This window comes from Tamandua tetradactyla, chromosome 3 (genome assembly GCF_023851605.1).
Source record: "Tamandua tetradactyla isolate mTamTet1 chromosome 3, mTamTet1.pri, whole genome shotgun sequence".
Classification (NCBI taxonomy): Eukaryota; Metazoa; Chordata; class Mammalia; order Pilosa; family Myrmecophagidae; genus Tamandua; species Tamandua tetradactyla.
The window spans coordinates 112,660,805-112,686,947 of NC_135329.1; the positions used below are offsets into that span (position 1 = coordinate 112,660,805).

Sequence of the window (26,143 nt, forward strand, 5' to 3'; positions counted from 1 at the left end):
TACTTAGAGTAATGCCTTGGTATTCATCCAAGTTGTGTATGTCAATAGTTTGTTCCTTTTTATTGCTGAAAAATATTTTACTATATGAATTATTACTACAATTGTATAGCTATTCACCCACGTGCTGGTTTGAAAGAATGTATGTCCCCTAGAAAAGCCATGTTTTAATCTAAATCCCATTTTGTAAAGGCAGAATAATCGCTATTCAATACTGTACATTTGAAACTGTAATTATATCATCTCCCTGGAGATGTGATTTGATCAAGAGTGGTTGTTAAGGTGGATTAGGTGACGACATGTCTCCACCCTTTTGGGCGGATCTTGATACATTTCTGGAGTTCTATAAAAGAGAAAACATTTTGGAGAATCAAAGAGGTTCAGAGAGAGCAGAGCAAAATGATGTAGCTACAAGAAGCAGAGTTGACCAGCCAGCAACCTTTGGAAATGAAGAAGGAAAATGCCTCCTGGAGAGCTTCATGAAGGGAAGCCAGGAGAGAAACCTAGCAGATGATGCCTTGTTCACCATATGCCTTTCCAGATGAGAGAGAAATCTGACCCTGTTCACCATGTGCCTTCTCACTTGAGAGAGAAACCCTGAACTTCATTGCCCTTCTTGAACCAAGGTATCTTTCCCTGGATGCCTTTGATTGGACATTTCAATAGACTTGTTTTAATTGGGACATTTTCTCGACCTTAGAACTGTAAACTAACAACTAATTAAATTTCCCTTTTTAAAAACCATTCTGTTTCTGGTATATTGCATTCCTGCAGCTAGCAAACTAGAATAACCCATTAAAAGATATTTGAGTTGTGTCCAGTTTTGCTGATTATGAATGACTGCTAGAAACATTCATTTAGCTATTTTTGTTTGAACAGAAATTGTTATATCTCTAGGTGAATGGTTGTCAAAAATTTTCTTTAAATTTCAGATAGTAAATATCTTGGTGAAGGCTACATACCTTCTCTTTCTCTCTACTCTTCCTCTACTCCTTCCACGTTCTTCTTCTACCTTTTAAGTATAAAAATAAAAATGTAAGGCCTGTAGTGGGCTAAATTTGTCACATAAACTATAGTTTGCAACCCCCTGCTATAGAAGAAGTTTCTATAAATTGGATTGCTGAATCATAACTCAAGTGAATTTTTAACTATACAAAAACTTATTAGGTGGTGTGATGATGGCTCAGTGGCAGAATTCTCGCCTGCTATGCTGGAGACCTGGGTTTGGTTCCCAGTGCCTGTCCATGCAAAAATAAAATAAAAAAACCCAGCCTATTAAGCTGTTTTCCAGAGTGGCTGTACCATTTTATATCTTACATTCCTACCAGGAATGTATGGGAATTGTTCCACATTGTCACCAGAATTTGGTATTGTCAGGTGTATTTGTTGCTTTATTTTTTTTATTTTTATTTTTATTTTTTTACATGGCCAGGCACCGGGAAGTGAACCCAGGTCCTCTGGCATGGCAGGCAAGCACTCTGCCTGCTGAGCCACCATGGCCCGCCCTGTTGCTTTATTATTTTTTTTTAGCCATTCTACTACTATATGTGTGTAGTAACTTATTTTGTAGTATTAACTTGCAGTTGTCTAGTGCTCGGTAAGTCCATGGGTGGTAGTTTTCCCAGAAGCATTGTGTGCCGGGAAGGTAAACCCATATCCAGAGGGCAAGAGGTATGGGATATATACATTATTTTTTTCCTTTCTTCTTATTTCATTTTCTGGACTAGTGCAAATGTTCTAAAAATGATCATGGTGATGGATACACAACAATGTGATGATATTGTATAATATGGTTGGATTTTACATGTATGGATATTTCTCAATAAAAATATATTTTTTTAAAATATGAGTCTTTGCCTGGTGAACAGAGTCAATGAGTAGACACCAGGATTTTGAGAAGAGAAAAAGTTTAGTTAGCAAAGGCTAGCCTCATGAAAACAGGAGGGAAGTCCTCAAATCTGTCTCCCCAAAGAGAAGAAACTTTCAGTGTTTATACCATTCAAACAAAAGCAAGCAGGCTTAGGGTAATGAGCAAGGTGGTCTGAGATGAGAGAGTCAGAGATCGTCTAATTACTGAGTATGCACAGGGTAATAGCTCAGACTATTGCGTATGTCACATGCACTAACCTTTATTAGAACTGGCTTGGTTCAGTAAAATACTTTAGGAATGTGGGGTGTTTAGTTCTGGTCTGACTCACATTAATCAATTAGGTGCTACATGCAGGTCTATGTGCAAGATTTCTTGACTTCAGGAGGCTGCTTGTGAGTGTATTCAACTTGAGGGACCTACAGACAGGGCCAGTCATGAGCTTGTTTTGTTATTGTCCATTTACAGGGTGCAGGTTCAAAACATAGCATCAGCAAAACAAGGAATCTGGGTCACAGTTCAGTGAGTGTGATTTTTGCTGTTATAATTAAGCAAAGTTTTCTCTTGGGTTAACCTTCTTTCTAATTGTGTATATTTTAGTGGTTAAAGTCAATTGAGGCTGGTCTATCTAGAGCTGTTAAAAACAAGAACTTATCCACGAGGTGTGTAGATGGGTATTCTGGAGATCAGAGAAAAGAGAAATGGAAACTTACAACCTAGTCAGGGAGGGAAGTGCTTCAGAAGGTGGTTAGCAGTGGTAGCAGGGGGATGGGGGGAGAAAAAACAGGTCAGGGCCCACTATAAGATCTTTATGAGAATTGTCTCATATAACTATAGGGATGGGCAAATCGAAATTCCAGAGGGCAGGCAGCAAGATGGGAACTCCAATGAAGTTTTTCAATAAATTTCCCAGAAGCTGGCTAGCTGAAGTAGAGGATGGAAATACTCTCTTCTGCTGCTGAAATCATCACTTCTCTTTTTAAAACCCTTAATTAATTGGATGAGACATCTCTTATTGTTGAAAGCAATCTCCTTTATTGGTTGTAGATAAAATCAGCCATAGATGCAATCAACATGCTGATGACTGGACAACAGAAACTGTCCAGTCTTGCTTGACCAATCAACTGGGTGCCATCACCTGGCCAGGTTGACAAATGAAATTAACTATCTTAGCTATAAACTTAAGCATCTCTTTACTAACTTATGTGCCACTCTTATTTCTACTTTCTAGAAGTGCTGGTCAGATATTTTGACCTTTTTTGAAAATTTGGTTGTTTTTCTATTGTTGAGTTTTAAGAATTCTAAAGAATTTATTTAGTATCCAAGGACTTTGTAAAATAAAATCTTTCTTTCTAGCCTGTAACTTATATATTTTTTCTCTTAGCACATGTTTCACAAAGAAGAACTTTTTTTAATTTCAGGGATTTATAATATATTATTTTTTCCCTTTACGGATTATACTTTTGATGTCATGTCTGATAATTCTTTGTCCAGCTCTGAGTTCCAAAGTTTTCTTTCACCCCTGGTTATTTAGGAGGGTGTTTTTGAATTTTCAAATATTTGAAAATTGTTCAGTTTTCCTTCGGTTATTAATTGAATTCTATTATGGTCAGATTATTCATAGTGTGGTATCAGTTCTTTTAAATTTAGTAAGTTTTTCTCATTTTTTTTTCCTTTTTTTTTGACCCAGAATATAGTCTGTCTGGGAAAAATCTCCATGTGCAATTAAAAACAATATATATACTGCTGTCGTTGAAAGACATTTTCTATAAATGTCAAATACATTACTTTGCTTGATGGTGATTCTCAGTTCTGTTGTATCCTTACTTGCTGTTTTCTATTGACTTGCTATATCAATTACTAAGAGGAAAGTGTTGAAATATCCAATAATAATTATGGGCTAATCCATGTCTCCTTGCAGTTCCATCAATCTTTGCTTTGTATATGTTGGGACTTTATTGTTAGGTGTATTTACATTTAACATTATTAAGTCTTCTTGTTGAACTGATCCATTTATCTTTATGTAAAGTGCCTCCTTATTCCTGGTGGTATGCTTGTTCTGTAGTCTATTTTGTCTGATATTAATACAACTGGATGCCATTCCAGTTTTGTTTTGATCAGTGTTTCCATGGTATATCTTTTTCATATTTTTATTTTTAACCTATATATGTTATTACACTTAAATTACCTATATCATATATTTTATTTTGTAGACAGCATATAGCTGGGTATCACTCTTTCTTTTTTTTAACCACTCTGTCAATCTTTGCCTTTTAATCTATATAGTTAGACCATTTATAGTTATTGTAATTATTATTATACTTAGATTTAGATCTATCATTTTTAGTGGTTGTTCTAGGAATTTTAATATATATTAAATTATTATATTCTATGTTATATTATTACATATATGTGTGTATATATATATATATATTTGCAGAATTTTCACAGTCCTTTCAGAGGTAGTATTTTTCCAATTCAAGTGGGATGCACAAACCTTACCACCATGTATTTCTCTTTACATGCTCCCACTGTTGTAGTGTTGTATGCATTATGTCTACATACACTGAAAATCCCGTCAGATAATGCTATAATTTTTGCTTTCAACATTTAAAATATTCTTTCATATATATTTCTAAATACTTAAGAAGGAAAAAGTAATCTTGTATATTTACTCAGACATGCACTATTTCTATTCCTCCTCTTCATTCCTGAAGTCAAAATTTCTCTTGCGTATCACTTCTCTCCAGCCTAAATAATTTCCTTTGGTATTTCTTTTCAAATACTGCCAATGAAACTTCTTATTTGCCTTCATCTGAAAATGTCCTTATTATGCCTTCATTCCTGTTGTACATTTTCTTTGGATATGGAATTCTGCACTGACAATTATTTTATTTCAACACTTAAAAGTTTTTATCCCAACTGCTTTCTGGTCTCCGTGGCTTCTGGTGAGATATGTGTAATCACTAGAATCATTATGGGAAATTTGTCCTCTTCTGTGATTACTTTAAAGATATTTCTTTGTCTTTGATTTTATGCAGTTTGATTACAATGTGTCTGGGCATACATTTATTTCAATTTATCCAGTTTGAGTTTGCTAAGATTTTTGGCCATGTAGGTTTAAATCTTTCAACAAATTTGGTAAGTTTTCAGCCATCATTTTCTCAAATATTTTTTGTACCCCACTCTTTCTCCTTGCCTTCTATAACTCCAATGTTACAAATATTAGATCTTTTGGTATTAGTCCAAAGACCATGAGGCCGTGTTCAGGTTTTTACCATTTCTTCTTCATTCTTATGTTCAGATAGGATAATTGCTATTGAACTATGAGTTCAGCAAGCCTTTCCTATGTCATCTCCATTCTGCTATTGTGTTCAACAGGATTTTTTAATCCAGTCATCTTACTTTTCTATTCTAATGTTTCAATTTGTTTCTTTTTGAAATCTTTTATTTCTCTGTTGAGATTTTCTATTTTTCCATTCATTTCAAGAGTATCTGACTGTGCTGGTTTGAAACTGTTATGTACCCCAGAAAAATCATGTTCTTCTAAACCAATCTTGTGGGGGCAGACTTGTTGTTGAGTGGAACCTTCTGACTAGGTTGTTTCCCTGGACATGTGACCCTACCATTCAAGGTGAGTCTTAGTCTACTTACAAGTCCTTTAAGAGGGAGACATTTTGGAGAAAGCACAGCTGCTAGGAGAGTTGACACAGAGAGTAGAGAGATGAAATCAAGTAACAGACACTTAGAATATAGAAGGAAAATGCCCCAGGAGATATCAGAGGCTAAGAGAACCAATTTGAAACCAACCTAGGAGAGGAGCAACAGATGTTGCCATGTGCTTTCCCACATCACAGAGAAACCCCGGATGCAATCGACCTTTCCTGAGTGAAGAAATCCTCTTATTGATGGCTTAATTTGGACACTTTTATTGCCTTAGAACAGTATATTTGTAACCTAGTAAATCCCCTTTGTAAAAGCCAATCCATTTCTACTCTATTGCACTCTGTCAGCAATGGCAAACTGAAACACTAAACTTACTTCTTAGATTATGGTTATAATAGCTGCTTTAATGTCTTTGATAATTCCAGTCTTTCTGAGACCTGAGATGATGTCTATTAACTGTTTTTTTTTTCCATTGAGAGATATTGACATTGTTCTGGTTCTTCCTATGTTGAATAAATTTGGTTTGTATCTTAGACATTTTACACTTTATCTTATGAAACTCTGGGTATTATATTACATCCCATAGAGAATCTTAATATTTTTGTTTTGTTTCGCTTTGCTTTAACAAATTATCAAACCAGTTATGCTAAGGCTACAATTCCTACTCACATTTTGGGGGTGGTAGTTTCACTATCAATTTATTTTCAAAGACTGTGCATTGCCATTCGGATCTGTCCAGTGTCTATCATATTCAGTGGTCAAGTTATAACCTACATTCAATTCTCAAAGTTGTTTGAGAACTTTGAGAATTCAAAGTTCAGGGTCAGATTCATGCAGGAATAGTACTGGAGTGATCCAGGAATTCACATAAAAATTATAAGATCATTTTCTTGAGCTCCCTCTTCTCTGCTATCTCCCTAACACTTTCCTGCCCACAAGGATCCACCTTCTTTTTCCTATGATGAGAAACCTAAGACTTTAACTTGCCCAGTCTGCATGCACTTCCTGTGACTTTGTCTGCCTCTGAAGCTGAAGCACTAGAGGATGGAAAACAGAAGTAAACAGGGTGATCCCACATTTTTGGAAATTCCACTCCTTTGGTTGAAAAGTAGGGTTCCTTCCTTCAAGTGCCTGTGTAGCTGCTGCTGCTGCAGCCACTGCCACTGGCATTTAAACAACAACCACAAAAAAAAGGTGGAAAAAAATAATAAAACAGGATTCTTTTTCCACCCATTCCCTGCCCTGGCCTTAGGTGTCCTCTCTTACACTTCTATGATCAGAAATAGGAGATTGGACTTCTTTTGGAGCTGTTTCAATCCCGCCCCCACCCCCATCCTCTTAATGTGCATTTTGGGATTTCTAGCTGTCTTTGAATAAGGCCAGGAGATAATATAGGTGGAAAAACAGATTGGAAAATCAATGCAGATTCAGCACTGCTTGACGATTTTCTTCCCTAATAATCTGTAAACATTTATTTTTCAGAATCCTCAGATAGCTGCACATTATTTTTTCCAAGGAATTTAGTTGCATTTAGGGGGATTGACAGGATGGAGTGTGCTTATGCCATATTGGTCAGAATCAGAACTTGGAGATTTTGAGATGCAAAGCCATGTGCATGATGTAAGAAAGGAAATAAGTCCTTGCCCCATTAGTTTGTTTCTAGAGATAATTTGTCTATTGGTAATATTTTGGCCTAATTCCTTGGACAATTCTGGTCAGAGATTTATAGACATAAACACAAATCCCAGTTAAGCACTTTTCCAAATTGCCAAAAACTACTTCCATAAAGCCAACAACAAACAAACAAACAAACAAAACAGCAAAACTCCAACTGCATAATCATCCTAAGTATTAAGATTTGGACAATTTTACAATTAGACAATTCTTACCCAACAAATTCATATTAAATGCTTGTAATTGTCTTGATATTACCAGGGCTCCAAATAATCTAAACTCAAATGAAATGAACACAGCTGGAAACTCTATCATTTCAATAAGTAATTATAGCACAATCAGCAACAATTCAATGTTCACCAATGCTCAAAAACATTGCATACATTTGGGAAACTTATTTACTTTTCTTCCTTTTTTAATTATACAGCATAATTCTCGGTTTTACAAAAAAGGAAAAATTAGCTCAAATTTCTCAAATGAACAGTCATACTATATTGAAATTTAAACCTGGGATTTCTTATAGAATAACACCCCATTAATGTCCTCTATATCCCCTTAATCAGGGTCTTTTAGAGAGGGTCCATCCTTTCACACATATGAAGGAAAATAACCATTAAATATTCTTTAAAAACAAATAAATCAATACATTTCTTGTAAAAGTTGACTTCCATAGAAGTGTAATTTTCCTTCTTCATTTCCCACACTGCCAGCAGTTTCAAACACCAATCCTAGAACGTGGCTTACTAAAACAGCTTTTGAGCGTTCAAAATTTCCCTTAAATCATAAACTTTGCTTCTCCATCAAGTTGTGTCTTAGGTTTCTCTTGAAGTATAAAAAGCAAGAAATGGCTTTCCATAATATTCGAACACTTATCTTTGATAAGAAGGAAAGAATCTTAAAAATATGCTTTCAATGCTGAAAGGAAATATTTAGACTTATTTCTTATGCTGAGTATGCATCAAAGGTATGCTCTGGCACCTGATAAATCAAATTACTAAATCTGAGTTTCTTTTTATTAATAACAACTTTGCTTTAGAAGATATTCTTTGTAAACACATGCCATTAAAAAAGCTTTCGAAATTACTTATGTCTTCAGTCAAAGCTTTTTTTTTTAAATAGATTTTTGTCTTTAATTTATAAAAAGGAAAAGAGAGTTACTTTATAGTTCCTGTTTTTACACTAAACTTGATTTTTATTCAGTTTTTTGAGTATGTTTGTTTTATGTGTGTGTGTACGTGTATGTGTGTGAGTTAGAAGTGTGCTGAGATTTTTATTCCTTTAACATTTGGGGCAAAGAATTGTGTGTTTTACCTTTATCCTAAAGCAGCCTTTTTGATTTATTACAGAAAGCTGAATAATTTAATTTTCTATGTGTCCCTTAATGTGAAAAAGGTTGGAAAGCTTTGCTAGAATGATTTCACATGTATTTAATCGTGAATCTTAAAACGTTTACATTGGACTTCTTAAGTTATAAATTATAATAACCATATGTAAATATAAAGGTCAAGTTGGCTACTGTTTGTGTTCTTGGCCAATGCAATTAAACTAGAGCCATCACAGAATTTTATTTGTTTGCTTATTTGTTTTGTATTATTAATGAGGAGCTGAAGTACTAGACGTTCTGACATATAGCTTAGAAGAAATCAGTTGAGGACTTTTTTTTTTCTTTTTGCATGGATAGATTCTGGGAATCGAACCCGAGTCTCAGGCATGACAGGTGAGAACTCTGCCTGCTGAGTCACTGTGGCCTGCCCAGGGCTTTTTTTTTTTTTAATGCGTTTGCCCAGGCCCCCACCAGGTCAATTAAATTAGAAACTTTGAGGCAGACTCAGGGACTGGTATTATTTTCAAGTTCTTGTTGTGATAAGGCAGTAGGTTAAATCCAAATGAGATATATAAAAGTTTGCTTGTATTACAGTATTTTTTTAATTGCCAAGTTATTAATAGGTAATCATAACATATATTGAGAACTCACTTTGTGTAGGACATCAGAATAGGGAATCCATATATGGAGGAGACATAAAGCTCTACTCAGGACTTTAAAATAGTTACAACTTAAAGCTAAAAAGTAGCTCCATCAATATGACAACAATGACTATATTAAGGAGGTGTATTTCCTTTGGGTTCAGGGAATCAAATTAAGAGTAGCAGAGCTTAAATCACTCCAGAAAGACTTTGTCTGAGGAGTCTGTGGGTAAGGTGATGATAACTACATGAGCTATCATCTGCAAGAGTTGGGAGACATCATTCAGGTAGATGAATGCTGTTTTAGTTGCCTTGGGTGCTTAAGCAAATACCATGAAATGGATTGGATTAAGCAATGAGTATTTAATGGCTCATAATGTTACCGTATCCCTCTCAAAAGTATTTCTGTGTTTCTGTTTCTAGCTGTAACTGAGAAGTTAGGATTTAAGGGGTGATTATGATTACTGAATTATTATATAGATATTACTTTTTACTTCCTAGTATATTAGAGTAGACAGAGGGAAATACCTGAAATCTTTGAATGGTAATACAGCTGCCTTGATCTCTGATAATGCTTGAATAACCATTGTCGTTGCCCTTGTAATTGTAAAAAACCTTGTGACTAACCTTCATGTGTATACATTTATACAGGTTTTTTTTTACTTTAGAGTCTTGTGATCACTAAAGACAGCCCTTAATGTTTATTAACAAAGGGTTTTGAATCAGCCCAGAACTAACCAACCCCAAGTTCAAAGTTGTCTTGATAATAGACAATTGTCTTGAACTAAATCTAACCAAAATAGGCCCGCCTAACATGTGCTTAGACTTAAATCTGTAAATCACCTATACCTCAGTATAATACTAAAAATCACACCCATCATCATATTAGCACCACCGATTTCTTGTATACATTCTGTGACTAAGCATGCAATCAATCTGTGCTTGCTCAATAATTAAGTCACCCTTACTACATCATCTGGGGCCACTGTGCTAAAGCCTGCCCATCGTTTAATGCCATAAAATGATCATATTTACTGTAGTTTGGGGAGACAGATGTTTGGGCCAATAGGCCATCTGATCTCCTGCTTTGTTCTTAGACTCTTTGAACCACTAGTGTCTCAGGAATTGGTCATTTGAGCACATTGGGCGAAAGAATTAACTGCCTTTGTCCCATAACAACAGTGTTGAGATTAGGATAAAAGAGTCCAATGCAAGGTAGCATGAAGGCAATGCTTTATTCTTGAAGAGTCTGGTGTCCTGGAGCTGGCTGCTGCTGATCCTTGGTCCTTCATCCGTCACATGGCAAAGCACGAGGCAGTGTGTCCTGGTCTCTCCATCTCTTCTGAGTTGTGTTGATGCTCAGCTTCTGGTCGCTTCCTGTGGCTTTCTCTCCATCTGTCTGAAATTCATTCCACTTATAAAGGACTCCAGTAAGAGGATTATGACCCATCCTGATTGAGGTGGTTCTATATACTTTAACTAAAGTGACCACATCAAAAGGTCCTACTTAGCATGAGTTCACACCCATAGGAATGGATTAAGCTTAAGAAAATGTTTTTCTGGTACACATACAGCTTCAAACCACAGCACATGGGTTTAAGAGCAGTGGTGTGAGAAAAAATATAGCTCATTCATGATTTATTCTATAGAGTCCAATTAAAATAAACTAGTAAACTAGCCCCAAGTGTTTTTTAAGAATTCAAAGGAGTGAGAAGTCACTATGGGGAAGATAATCTTTTATTTCGTGCAATTAAAAAACCATTCTCATTAATATCTTCATAATGGTTATGCTAATGGTAATGAGTATAATTTGCTGTCTCAGCTGGGAGACGTAAAAAATATTATAATTCTTTATTTTTTAAAAATGAAATCAAACTGAACACCTACCAGATTTGTTGGGAAAACGTGGCTCATTCATTTTAGAGTTTCTTTCCCTCTTCCTAGTATTCCACAAGCTGTTGGAAGCCACTTGGGGTCCAGGGAGGAGTCTGTGAGGTCCTGATAAACTCTCCTGTTTCCCATTCCCACAGTCTATGTGGACATTTGAGAGCAGGTAACATCCCTGGCAGCAACCTCCTCCTTCCATCTATCCCCCCTCACCATTCTCCTACCCCAAACCCAAACATACACATTGGAAGCCCCTTCTGTCATGCCTGGGTTACTAAATGGAGCATGACTCAGTGCCAAGCCACTTGTGGAAGATATACCCTCCATTCGCTCAGTCTTATGGAAGACACCTTTCCATCAAGTTGATTTGCATGCTTTTCCTTCATCCCTTGGAGCCCTCTTCCCTGTTTTTTAGAGCTGTATGCTGCCAAGAGCATCAGATTCCTCTTTTTTTTTGACTTTTTATTTTGAAATAATTTCAAACTCAACAATTGCAGAAATATAAAAAAATACATGCAGAAAACTCCAGTGTACCACCCCAACCCCAGATGTCCAGATCCACTAACTTTTAACGTTTTGCCACTATCATTTGATCTCTATCAATCTGCCCATCTTCTGTCTATCTGTCTATCTATCTATCTATCTTCTAAAAATTTGAGAGTAGGTTATGTACATCATGCTCTTTAAACACTTAAAACTTCCATGAACACTTCTTAAGAGCAAGGATATTCATTTATGTAACCATCTAACCTGAAGGTATTAAGTTCAAGAAATTTACATTGATATCAAGCTTACAGTCCATGTTCCAGTATTTTCATATGTTCCAATAATGTTCGTTTGACCTTTTGTCCACTAAATTCAGTCCATATCATGTATTGCATTTAGTTGTCATTGTCACAGTAGTCACTCTATTTTTGTCTAATCATGAAAACAAATATACAGCATAAACTTTCCCATCTCAGTGACTCCCAAGAATACAGTTCAGTGAGATTAATCACATGCACAATGTTGTGCTGTTACCAGAACCTTCCCATCATTCTAAACAGAAACCATATGCCCATTACATATCAACTCTCCATTTTCCCAACCCCAAACCTCACTCCCTGTGTATTAGCTAGGGTTCTCTAGAGAAACAGAATCAGCAGGAAATATCCGTAGACATAAAATTTATAAAAGTGTCTTACATAACCATGGGAACGTAGAGTCCAAAATCCGCAGGGTAGGCTGTGAAGCTGACGATTCCGATGGAGGGTCTGGATGAACTCCACAGGCGAGGCTTGCCAGCCAAAGCAGGAAGGGAGCCTGTCTCTTCTGAATTCTCTTTAAAAGGCTTCCAGTGATTAGACTAAACATCACTCATTACAGAAGACACTCTGCTTGGCTAGTTACAAATGGAATCAGCTGTGGATGCAGCCAACATGAACATAATTTAATTCTATGAAATGTCCTCATAACAACGGACAGCCCAGCACTTGCCCAACCAGACAAACGGGTACCACCACCTGGCCAAGTTGACACGTGAACCTGACCATGACACCCTGGTAAACTGTATTCTACTTTCTATCTCTAAGAATTTGCATATTCTAGCTATTTTATATAAATGAAATCATGTAATGCTGTACTTTGTGTCTGACTTATTTCACTTTCCATACCTTCAAGATAAATCCACATAATAGTGTGCATCAGAACTTCATTCCTTTTAAGGCCAAATGATATGCCACATTTTGTTTATCCATTCATATGTTGATGGATACTTGGATACTTGGCTTACTTCCACCTATTGGCTATTGTAAATAATGCTATATGCAATGATGTGCAAATATCTGTCTATTCCCTGCTTTCAATATTTTGGGGTATATTTCTAGAAATGGGATTGCCAGGTTATAAGATAGCTCTGTTTAACTTTTTGAGAAGCTGCCAAACTCTTTTCCATTGGAAGTTTACATTCCTACCAATAATGTAAAAAGGTTCCTATTTATAAGCATCATCCCCATCATTTGTGATTTCCTGTTTTATTGTTGTTGTTGTTTAATAATAGTCATTCCAGTGGATGTGAAGTGGTATCTCATTGTGGTTTTCTTTTGCAATACCTGATTGGCTAATGATGTTGAGCATCTTTTCATGTGCTTATTGGTCATCTGTAAATCTTCTTTGGAAGATATGTCTATTGAAGTCCTTTGCCTATTTTTAATTGAGGTGTTTGTCTTTTTGTTGTTGAGTTGTAGTAGTTCCTTATATATTCTGTATATTAAATTATTAAACATATGATTTTCAAATATTTTCATCCATTCTGTAGGTTGTCTTTTCACTTTCCTGATAATGTCCTCTGATGCAAAAATGTCTTTAATTTTGATGAAATCCAATTTAGCTGCTGTTTCTTTTGTTGCCCATACTTTGGATGTAAAGTTTGAGAATGTATTGCTTAATACAAGTTCTGGAAGATACATATATATATATGGATATATCTCTGTCCTTGTGCCGAGATGACAATCTCTTGTGTCCTTATGCCAAGATGACAATTTCTTGATTACTTAGTACCTTTGTAATAAATTTTGAAATCAGGAAGTGCTAGTCTTCCAACAATACAAATGCTGAACAGCAGTGTGAAAGTGGGAACTTGTTCCTGATCTTAGGGTATTTCAGTTTGCTAAAGCTGGCAGAGTGCAACAGATCAGAAATGGGTTGCGTATAAGTCAAGGTTCTCGAGAGAACAGAACCAACAGGAAATATCTGCAAATAAGAGATTTATAAAGGTGTCTTATGCAACTGTGGAAATGAAAGAGTCAAAAACCCACAAGGCAGGCTGTGAAGCTGGCAGCTCCAATGAAGGGTCTGGACAAACTCCACAGGAGACACTTGCTGGCTGAAGAAGCAGTGAAAAATCTCTCTTCTTTTAAAGTTTTTGAATGATTGGATTAGCTCATTGATGGAAGGCATACCTAGTTAATCAGCAGCAGATGCAGTCAACTGACTAATGATTTAGTATACCAGCCTTCCGGTTTATCAACCAGCCACAAAAAATTCCTTGCAGCAATGGTCAGGCCAGTGCTTGCCTGACCAGACAACTGGGCACCATCACTTGGCCAAGTTGACACCAGAACCTAACCACCACACGTTGGCTTTTACAAAGGAGAATTTACTAAGTTACAAATTTATAATTCTAAGGCCATGAAAATATCCACATTAGGAAATCAAGTGGAAGATACCTTATTGGAGGAAAACCTGCAGGCATCTGCGGGTTACTCTGTCACATGGGAAGGCACATGACAACATTTGCTGCTCCTTCTCCCAAAAATATCTTGCTTCTCCTCTGTTGGGCATCTCTGTCTTGCTTCTCTGACTCTCTTCAAAATGGCTTTTCCTTTCATCCTCACATAAAGGACTCCAGCAAGAGGATTAAGAGCCACCTTGAACAGGCTGGACCACATCTCTATGGAAACAACCTAATCAAAAGATCCCAGCCAACAACAGGTCTGTTCCCACAAGAATGGATTAAAAGAACACGTCTTTTTAGGAGGACATGACAGATTCAAACCAGCACATAAGGGAGTATTTAAGTCCCCATTCACTCTTGGGATGCTAGGTAAAATTAACTGCCTTTTCTGCATCAAGTGAAATAACCATGTTTTTCTGTTTTGTTTTGTTTTGTTTCCTTTAGTCTATTATCTGTTTTAATAGACTAAAGGAACCACAAATACAACAACTTGATTTTGGGAGCAATGAAAATGTTCATTTCTATGATAAATCCCACTTGGCCATCATGTATAATCCTTTTAATGTGGTGTTGGATTCAGTTTGCTAGTATTTTGTTAGTAGTTTTGCATCTGTATTGATAAGAGATATTCATAATTTATTTTTCTTCTAATATCTTTAACTCATTTTGGCATTAGGCTGAGGTTGGCCTCAGAGAATGAGTTAGGAAGTGTTCCCTCCTCAATTTTTTTAGAAAATTTACAGAGTGTTAATTATTTTTGGAATGTTTTGTAAAATTTACCCATGAAGCCATTTGGTCCTGGACTTTTCTTTCTTGGAAAATTTTTGATTACTGATTCAATCTGTTGCTTGTTAACAGGTCTTTTGAGATCTTCTATTTCTTCTTAAGTCAATTTAGGTAATTTTAGTATTTCTAAGAATTTGTCCATTTCATTTAGATATTGAATTTGTTGGCATACAATTGTTTGTAGTACTCTCTTACAATCCTTTTTATTTCTGCAGGGTCAGTAGATATGTCCCCATCAGTTTGTAATGGCAATATCTGTTTATCATTCTGCTGAAACAAGAGAAACGTAGGCCTCCAAGGCTTAAAGTTCTGCTTGTTTTTCATGTTATGAATATCAGAGGGAAATGAGGTAGGGTGTGATAGATTATCTTTTCATTTGGGGAGACTTGGACAAAATACACTTTCTTGGTACTTTATCCTGTCACATTATATAGCACTGATTAAATGCCAGATGGTGTGGTCTGAGACTTATTAAACAAACAACTCAATCATGAAAAAAATGTTAAAAGGAAATGGGGAGCAATAGTTTTGGCTGGCATGGGACAAGATAATTATGTTTACAGTCCTGATTTTCTTCCACATTCAACAGCAATATAAAAATTACTTCCAAAGACTTCTTGCCCATAAAGGGGAAGAGAAATGAAAAAACAAGTTTCAGTGGCTGAGAGATTTTAAATACAGTCAAGAGGTCATTCTGGAGGTTACTCCTATGCAATATATAGATAATATCCATTTTTAGTTTTGGATGCATTAGAATAGATAGAGGAAATTACTTGAAACTATTGAACTGTAATCCAATAGGTTTGATTCTTAGATATTGAATAACTATAGAGGTTTTAATGTGTGACCATGTGATTGTGAAAACCTTGAGGCTGACCTTTAGAGACTACCTTTATCCAGTGCATAAACAGATGAGTAAGAAAAAGTAAATAAAGAACAATAGTGGGAATGGGGATGGGATGTTTTGGGTGTTCTTTTCTACTTTTCTTTTTCTTTTCTTTAAACTTTATTGGAGTAATGAAAATGTTCAAGAATAGATTGTGATGGGGGTTGCAAGAGTAATTCAGTGGTAGAATCCTCACCTGCCATGTGGGAAACCCGGGTTTGAGTCCCCATCCATGCACTTTCCACCTCCACACACCCCCCAAAACAAGCAAAACAAACAAACAAAAAGCAAACAAACAAAATGCAACAAATGGTGCTGCTATAGTGGATACTCACATGGAAAAAAAATGAAATGTGAACCAGCCACACAGCATATAAAAAAAAAATGGATTGTGATGAGGAATGCACAGCTATGTGATGATGCTGTGAACCACTGATTGTACACTTCAGATGATAATAAGGTATGTGAATATATAATATATCTCAATAAAAAGAAAAAGAATGAATTTCTAAAACTAACTTATTTATTAGTTAAAAGCTCAGCAATGAAAGAACAGGACTGGATGATGGGAGAGTGGTCAGGGCAGTTGCCTCCTCATCATGTGTCACTTATGAGACATATTTAACCTTCTACATGTATTCATTTGAATGCTTAGTGGAACTTTGAACCACAATACAAAGATTAAAAGCTCTAAATTTTAAATAAATCCTTCAGTGAGCCTCTTGGTGTTCTCTAAGTCCATGAAACACTGTTAAATGAATCCAATGTAAATGTTTGAACAATAATTGCACTTTTATTGGGTTAGGCTTAAAAGATGCTGATGAAAAGAAGGCCGAGTATCTATAAAAGTGATTGGGATGAAAGAGATGGTGTACTTTTAAAAAGTCTTTTAAGGTTTAATTAAAGAAGTCTGAGGTAAAGATAAAACTACTAACAAATGATTCCAATGAAATCTTTCCTCCACAGAACTAAAAGAAAATTCAATAGAGCAAAATTATAAACCTGTGTTTTTCTTGACTATATTTTAGGCACGTGTATTGGTTTGCTAATGAAGTTGCCTTTGTTTGCAATCCAGGCAGAGTTGTAAAATAGGTAAATCAATAAAACTCTAATTCATTTGAATAATATGTAGGTATAGAGAAAAATCTCTATATTGATATCAAACATATGTTTATAGATAGGCAAAATGAAAAACAAATTTACAAATTTTTAGATTTTGAAATGTTTATTGTGGTAATATAAATACAACATAACACTTCCTATTTTAGCTACTTTCAATTAGATTTTTAAAACATTTGCTGTATCTCCAGTAACACGGATTAATGCAGATGATTAGTATTGGCCTAAATTCTGATTTTAACCATTTACTATGATTAAATAAGCAGGTACTCCCTGTTAAATTTCTGTTTTTAAATCTTTTTTTTCCACTACCTTTGACTATGACTGAAAGTGGTTGCTAATACGTTTTTTTTTTGGTAGAGTTCAATAAATATAGCATATCTCAACAATAGCCTCTATAGATTTAATTTTTAAACTGTAAATGTAAAAGGTCAATTATTTTTCAGAGAAAATGATGTTACCTTTGGGAGAAATTTCAAGTCATTTATTATCCTTCTTGGAGTTAATTAGATTAATTGTTTGGATTGGCAATGCCAAATGGAAGAATGTTAATTAATTGGATAAGCATTTTTTACATTTTCTTCTGTTTCAGTTGATTTATCTTTAGTGAATAAGGATGAAGATGCCATCTATTTCTTGGGAAATTCTCTTGGACTTCAACCAAAAATGGTTAAAACATATCTGGAAGAAGAGCTAGAAAAATGGGCCAAAATGTAAGTATTGTATTAAAAGCTTTTATCCGACCTCTCATGCAAGTATTTAAAAACTCATACTAGGTTGTCTAATATTTGGAAATATGTATGACAGAATCTTAGTATTTTATAACATAGAGGAAACTTAGGAATCACATCATTCAATATTTTCAATTAATGAAAAACCTGAGGATCAGAAATGGTAATATGAGGTCACAAGGCAAGTCAGTGTTAGAGTCAAGAATAAAACTTACAAAATATTTTAAATGCAAATCCTCACCCTGTGTTGGCAGATCTAAATCATTTGTGATCATTTTCTTTTACCTCTTTAATAACTAATAAAGGTATTGACATTTAAGATTTTATTTATTTTTCAAAATTGAAACTTGGCTAAGCTATATCAATAATTATTATAAGACAACAAAAAATGCTGAAGATGACAAATATTGTGTGCAGCGGAAGTTATCTCTGTCTCCAAACTGAAAATGTTTTGTTAAGAAAGATGCTCCCTTTGGTCTTGGCTAGGAGATTAGTTTGAACCATCATCATTAAATCAGGACCCATTTTTTTTCCACCATCTCTTCTATTCTGCTCTTCTGCCTGTAAAACTATTTCTACTTCTGCCTGCTGAACACGTAACAACTTCAAGCACAATATTTTCAGGCATATTGATTATGTCTCCATGAATGTATGCTGAATTATTAGTCACTATTCCAGGGTAGGGGGTTTAGAGTTGTTTATTTCTATAAGTTATATATTCTTAGGTATGTTATAAACCCCTTAAGGAAACACCCTAATCTTACACATTTTTATATCCTTTCCCAATAATTCCTGATAAAGTTGAAACTAAAAATAATTTTTTGAAATTTTCTGATCAGTATAAAAAAAATAAATATGAGAGAAGAGTCAATCCTGATTCTTTTCTCCACAACTTAAAACCAAATCAGATTAGAATTTTGAATGGACAACACTTGTTTTCTCCATCTATTTTCATTCTTCCTGCTATTGGTCTTTCTTATTGGAAACAGCACCTCTCATTTACAGTTTTGCTTTCAGTGACTATATTGACCTTCATTAGCATGACTCTTAGATAACATGGAAAGTTCTTAGTTTTAGTGGCTAAGAATGCAGGTTCAAAACTTAATGCAAGAATATTAGAGGTTTATATAATTTATTAAGCCTGTAATAACTTTGTTGCATAACTTTTATCCACAGATTGCAAAGTAAATATCACCACATTTGGAAGCATTTGCACTAGTAGGTCTAATATTTTTTAAATGAGGGTCATAATTAATAAAAATTATCAATATTCATTGTTGGCCTTATTATAAGAGAGAGCAGAGAATGAATTTGAACTTTAGACGGTGTACTTGCCTCTTGGATACTCATTCAGCAATGCTTCCCGTGTACAGTATTCATCTCCTGAAGGTCATCCTACTTTACTAGGGTATTTTCAGGACTTAAGAGTTCCGGGAAAATGCTTCTCTGCCATACCACTTACCCTTACATTGATGTTTACTTTCATTTTTTGATACTGCTGTGTAACAAAAAATTTTATAATCTTAAACTCTCTTACCTATTCTCCATCAGTCACATAATGATTAAGAAAGGAGATGCATATTAAAGTTTCAAGAAGCATAAACAATAAAAACACAATTCTGAGAAAAATAAGTAAGCAATGTTCATATCTTTCTTGCTTTGCTTTGTGTAGTTTTGCACTTTTCAACACCTCCACGCCCCTACCTGCCCATAGAAGCCAGGGCTCTTTGAGGCACCCAATCACATTCTTGATCCCTCGTAACCCTTCCATTTTTAATCTGAAAAGTGTTGGCTCATTATTATCATTGTTTGTTCCAAAATATTTAGCTTCAACTTGCACTCAGGCCTTTTCCAATCTTCTCTCTCTGACCATTGTTTAGTTTCTAGAGTTTATCTCTTCTTCAGACCTTTATTTCCCCCTTCTAGATCAGGGCACCTATTTGTGTCATGTATTTTATCTGACCACCTGTTCTTTTCCACCTCTTCCAATCCATGTCTGCCCAATCCATGTCTGTCCTACTTCTTAGCTGGTGACCTAAGCCATTGTCTCCCTCCTTCCCTCTCTCTCTCTCTCTCTCTCTCTAAGTTTTTAAATATACTTTTTACTGTGAATATAATATATAATCAAAAAAGCAATACATTTAGAAGTAGATCTTAATGAGGTGTCATAGAAAAGATATCGACGTTTGGTATGGGTTACAGTTCCACAATTTCAGGTTTTTCTTCCACCTGCTCCAAGATGTTGGAGACTAAAACGAAATATCAATATAATGATTCAGCAGTCATAATCATTTGTTAAATTCTAACTTCCGTTTTAACTCCTCTTTCTCCTTTGATCCTTCTACCAATCTTTGGGGATATTTGAGCTATGCCTATTCTAACTTTTTTTTTTTTTTTTGAAAAGAAGTATTGATAGTATGGGATAGGGGGATGAAGTTGGTTGATGTTCTTGGATAGACTTGTACCTCTGGGTTTCAGGACCTATCTGGCCTAGGAACCATCTGGAGGTTTCAGGTTCTGGAGAGTAATCTTAGTGCGTGAAACTTCTGTAGAATCTCGGATAGAGCACTAGGTGTTGTTGAGGGTTAACAGAAATGCTGTTGGTTGGGGGTTGGCAAACTGTGGCAATTAGCAATACATAGCAGTAGACTGTATAAGAGCTGCCTCCAGAATAGCCTCTGAATTCCATTTGAACTCTCTTAGCCACTGATAACCTTATTTTGCTGCATTTCTTTTCCCCTTTTGGTCAGGTAGGCATTGTAGATTCCACAGTGCCAGGGCCAGGCTGATTTTGAGAGTCATGTCCCACATTGCCAGGGAGAATTAAGTCCCTGGACGTCATGTCCCATGTAATAAGGAGAGTAATGATTTTGCTTACAGAGTTGGGCTTAGAGAAAGAGGCCGCATCTGAGCAACAAAAGAGGTTCTCTGGAAGTAACTCTTAAGACATAATTATAGGTAGGCTTAGCTTCCCTGTTACAGAAATAAGTCTCAAAAGAGCAATCCTCAAGATCAAGATCCTTGGCCTATTAACTTGGGGGTTCCTAATGTTTGAAAGTGTATCAGGGATTTCCCAGATGGGAAAGTTTAATAGTTCCATATTTTTTCTCCAGTCACTCAAGAGACATTGCCAATACTTTTTAATTCTTTATCCACACTATTCTGGGATTATCTGGATATTGCATTAAACTATACAGCATTATAAGCTCTCATTCCCATTCTGGGCTCCATGTATTTGGGTTGTTAAAATGAGCTATCTACGCAGGTCGGGTAAGATTGTGTGCTAAAGAAAGTTTAGGTTTTGGACAAAATAAAACTCTCTTCCTTTGGTCTCATACAGTAAGTGAAGCTCTAAAATACAGAAAATATCTTCCTTTGCCATGTATTCTGATTTATCTTAGTGCCAACCAGATTGACTTCGTTTTTATTACTAATGATGCCTCATCTCTTTTTTTGGTGTCTTTAACAGTTGTGTGTAGCAATGCTAACTTCCATAGACTCTGAGTCTTAGGTATCACCCATGTACCTAAAGTTCCAGGGAAACACCAGATTATACACATATATCACAGCATCTCAGAATTTAGAAATAAGACTTACAACTCTGGATAAAATGTGACTGCTCTATGAGCTTTACTATCTAGACATCAATTTTCTTGTAAGTATTTTCCAAAAGCTACCATACAATATTTGTTATTTTGTTTCTGGTTTATTTTGTACAATATAATGTCCCCAAGGTCCCTTTACTTTGTTTAATGCCTTATAATTTCATTCCTTTCTGTAACCAGACAATATTCCATCACATATATATACCACAGTTTGCCTTTCTGCTTCACTATGTATTCTTCTGCCACCTCCATTCATTTGTCGTCATGGATAATGTCCAAAATAAACAATCCATGTCTTACAACATCCTCACTTAGTTGGACAATTATCAACATTCTGAATTTTATACAATTTTCATTGCTCCAGAAACGAATAATAACAGATAAACAACCATCCCCAAATAGCAAATCCTAAACATCCCCTTAACTTGTACTTGCCCCCCAATTATTTACCCCTGATATTGCTGTGGTACTGTTGATATCTTCTTGTTAACTATAGGCCATAGTATGCAGTAGTAGTTTTCTTCCTATACCCCTTTATTATTGATTCTTTGTTCAAGATTCATAGCTTTGAAGTAGTTCATGTCATGTTAATCAGTAGGACAAGGCTCTATACAACCAATCTGAATCATATTCATCATCAATATGGCAATATCATTTATGACCCCACCAAAGAATTACTATCACTTCTTTACATTCCCTCGCATTCAGTTTAACCTCATTAGCTAACCATTTACCCATCTCTAGCTTGTGTGTATCTCTAGGTTCCCTATATTCTATGTCATAAGCCTCTGAGTATACCTTTACCAGGGTCATAAAAGCAAAATCATACAACATCTATTCTTTTGCATTTGGTTTATTTCATTCAGCATTATGTTCTCAAGTTCCATACATGTTTTCATATGTTTCATGACCTCATTTCATCTTACTGCTGCATAATGTTCCATCATATGTATATACCACATCTTGTTTATCCACTTATCTTTTTTTTTAGAGGAGTGGGTTCATGGTCCGGGAATCAAACTCGGGTCTCCCGCATGAAAGGCAAGAATTCTACCACTGAACCACCTGTATCCACTTATCTTTTGATGGGCATTTGGGTTGTTTCCACCTTTTGGCAGTTGTGAATAATGTCACTGTGAACATCAGTGTACAAACATATGTTCATGTTACTGCTTTCAGCTATTCTGGATGTATACCAAGTCTTTTGCTCATTTTATAATTGGGTTGTTTGTTCTTTTGTTGTTGAGTTGTATCATCTGTTTATGTATACAGGGTATCAAACACTTTTCTGATATGTGGTTGCCAAATAGTTTCTCCTATTGCATTGGCTGCCTCTTCATCTTTTTGACAAAGTTATTTGATACCCAGAAGCATTTGATGTTGAGAAGTTCCCATTTATCAATTTTTTCTTTCATTGTTTGTGATTTGGGTGTAAAGTTGAAGAAGTTACCTCATCTCACTAAGTCTTGGAGATGTTTCCCTATATTTTCTTCCAGAAGTTTTATGGAACTTGTTCTTATATTGGATACACTTTAATTTTTGTAAAAAAAATATTTTTATTGTACAAAACAAGCAAACATACAAACATTCTATGCATGGTATAGAATCAATGGTTCACAATATCATCACAGAGTTGTGTATTCATCACCATGATCATTTTTTTGAACATTTACATATCTCCAGCAAAAAAAGAAAAAAGAAAAAACTCATATTTGCCATATCCCTTATTCCTTCCTCTCATTGACCACTAGTATTTCAATCTACTCAATTTATATTACTTTTTTCCCCTTATTATTTGTTTATTGTTTATCCATATATCTTACACATCTGCCCTTACTGTAGAAAAGAGAAGCATCAGACACAAGGTTTTCACAATCACACAGTCACATTGCAAAAGCTATATCATTATAAAATCATCTTCAAGAAACATGGCTACTGGAACACAGCTCTATAGTTTTGGGCATTTCCCTCTAGACACTCTAATACACCATAAACTGAAAAAGGGATATCTATATAATGCGTAAGAATAATCTCCAGGATAACCTCTTGATTCTGCTTGAAGTCTCTCAGTCACTGACACTTTATTTTGCTCATTTCTCTCTCCCCCTTCTTGTGCTACAATCACATAGTATTTTGCTACAATCAGGTAGTTTTGTGCTACAATCAGATAGTATTGTGCTACACATTTCTGAATTTTTACAATCAGTCTTGTTGCACAATCTGATTTCCTTCAGCACGAATTACCCAATCTCTACCTTATTTCTATCTCTTGATAACCTGTATTCTTAACTGAAATTCTCCGCATTTACTCATTAATTTTAGTTCATATCAGTGAGACCATACATTATTTGTCCTTTTATTTCTGGCTAATTTCACTCAGGATAATGTCTTCAAGACCCATCCATGTTGTTACATACTTCATGACTTTATTGTGTCTTACAGTTGCATAATATTCCATCATATGTATATACCACAACTCGTTTAGCCACTCGTCTATTGATGGATATTTGGGCTGTTTCCATCTCTTGGCAATTGTAAATGATGCTGCTATAAGCATAGGTGTGTAAATATCCATTTATGTCCTTGTCCACATGTCCTCTGAATAGATACCTAGCAATGGGATTACTGGATCATATAGCAATTCTATTCTTAGCTTCTTGAGGAACTGCCAAATTGCTTTCCACAATGGTTTTACCATTTTACATTTCCACGAACAGTGTATAAGTATGCCTCTTTCTCCAAATCCTCTCCAGCACTTATCATTTTCTGTTTTTTTTTGATAATGGCCATCTGGTGGGTGTAGATGATATCTCATTGTAGTTTTGAATTGCATTTCCCTAATAGCCAGTGAAGTTGAACATCATTTCATGTGCCTTTTAGCCATTTGTATTTCCTCTACTGAGAAGTGTCTGTTTGTGTTTTTTGCCCATTTTTAAATTGGATTGTTTGTCTTTTTTATTGTTGAGTTGAAGGATCTCTTTGTATATTCTGGGTATTAAACCCCCTGATTTGTGGTTTCCAAATATTGTCTCACATTGCATAGGCTGCCTTTTTACTTTCTTGACAAAGTTCTTTGATGCACAAAAGTATTAATTTTGAGGGGTTCCCATTTATCTGTTTCTTTCTTCTATGCTTGTGCTTTGGATGTAAGATCTAGGGAAACACCTCCTATTACAAGTTTTATAAAATATTTCCCTACATTTTCTTCTAAATTTTTATGGTCTTAGATCTAATGTTTAGGTCTTTGATTCTTTTTTTAGTTAATTTTTATATCCAGTGTGAGATATGGATCCTCTTTCATTCTTTTGCGTATGGATATCCAGTTCTCTAAGCACCATTTATTGAAGAGACTGCTCTGTCTCAGGTGAGTTGGCTTGACTGCCTTATCAAAGATCAATTGTCTATAGATGAGAGGGTCTATATCTGAACACTCTGTTTGATTCCATTGGTCAGTATATCTATCTTTATGCCAGTACCATGCTGTTTTGACCACTGTACTTTAGTAAGATACCTTAAAGTCAGGTAGTGTGAGACCTCTGATTTCATTTTTCTTTCTCAAGATATTTTTAGCTATTTGGGGCACCCTGCCCTTCCAAACAAATTGGTTATTGGTTTTTCTATTTCAGCAAAGTAAGTTTTTTGCATTTGAATTGGTATTGCATTGAATCTAAAATCAATTTAGGGAGAATTGACATCTTAACTATATTTAGTCTTCCAAACATGAACATGATATGCCCTTCCAATTATTTAGGTCTTCTGTGATTTCTTTTAGCAATTTCATGTAATTTTCTGTGTATAAGTCTTTTGTATCCTTAGTTAAATTTATTCCTAAATATTTTATTCTTTTTGTTGCAATTGTAAATGGAATTTTTTTCTTATTTCTTCCTCAGATTGCTCATTACTAGTGTGTAGAAACACTACTGATTTTTGAGTGTTGATCTTGTACCCTATCACTTTGCTGTACTCATTTATTAGCTTTAGTAGTTTGCTGTGGATTTTCTTTACTTCTGATTTTTTTTTTGAGGTCATCTATTTCTTCTTGAGTCAGTGTGGGTTGTTTCTGCCTTTCTAGGAAGTTGTTCATTTTATCTATTTTGTCTAGTTCATTAGCATAAAGTTGTTCATAGTATCCTTTCATTAGTTCCTTTATTTCTGTGGGGTCAGTGGTTATGTCTCCTCTTCCATTTCTGATTTTATTTATTTGCATCCTCGCTTCTTTTTCTTTTTTTGCCAACCTTGCTAAAAGTCCATCAATTTTGTTGATTTTTCTCTAAGAACCAACTTCTAATTTTGTTGATTTTCTCAATTGTTTTCATGTTCTCAATTTCATTTATTTCTGCTCTAATCTTTGTTATTTCTTTCCTTTGTCTTTCTTTGGGGGTTAGTTTGCTGTTCTTCCTCTAGTTCTTCCAAGTGAACAGTTAATTCCTCAAATTTTGCTCTTTCTTCTTCTTTTTTTTTTTGATATAGGCATTTAGGCAATAATTTCCCTCTTAGCACTGCCTTTGTTGCAACCCATAAATTTGGATGTGTTTTGTTTTCATTTTCATTTGCCTCAAGATATTTACTGATTTCTCTTGTAATTTCTTCTTGACCTACTGGTTGTTTAACAATGTGTTACTTAGCCTCTATATATTTGTAAATTTCCTGGCTTTCTGCCTGTTATTGATTTCTAACTTCATTTCTTTATGATCTGAAATGTGTTCATATGATTTCAATGTTTTGTATGATTTCAATCTTTTTAAA

The 26,143-nt window shown here is 35.1% G+C and overlaps 1 protein-coding gene across 2 annotated transcripts in view; it reads left to right on the forward strand.

Annotated features, from left to right (window-relative positions):
• Nucleotides 1-26,143, forward strand: part of KYNU (kynureninase) — a 154,857-nt gene that overhangs the window by 19,145 nt on the left and 109,569 nt on the right. Inside the window, exons 1-2 of one of the 2 annotated variants that reach the window (XM_077153694.1) lie at nucleotides 17,657-17,774; nucleotides 24,658-24,761. In XM_077153694.1, coding sequence (XP_077009809.1) covers nucleotides 17,763-17,774; nucleotides 24,658-24,761 — 116 coding nt within the window. In that variant the 5' untranslated portion in view covers nucleotides 17,657-17,762. Of the gene's footprint in view, nucleotides 1-17,653; nucleotides 17,775-24,657; nucleotides 24,762-26,143 lie in introns of those variants that run through there. The other variant, XM_077153693.1, reaches the window with a different exon arrangement.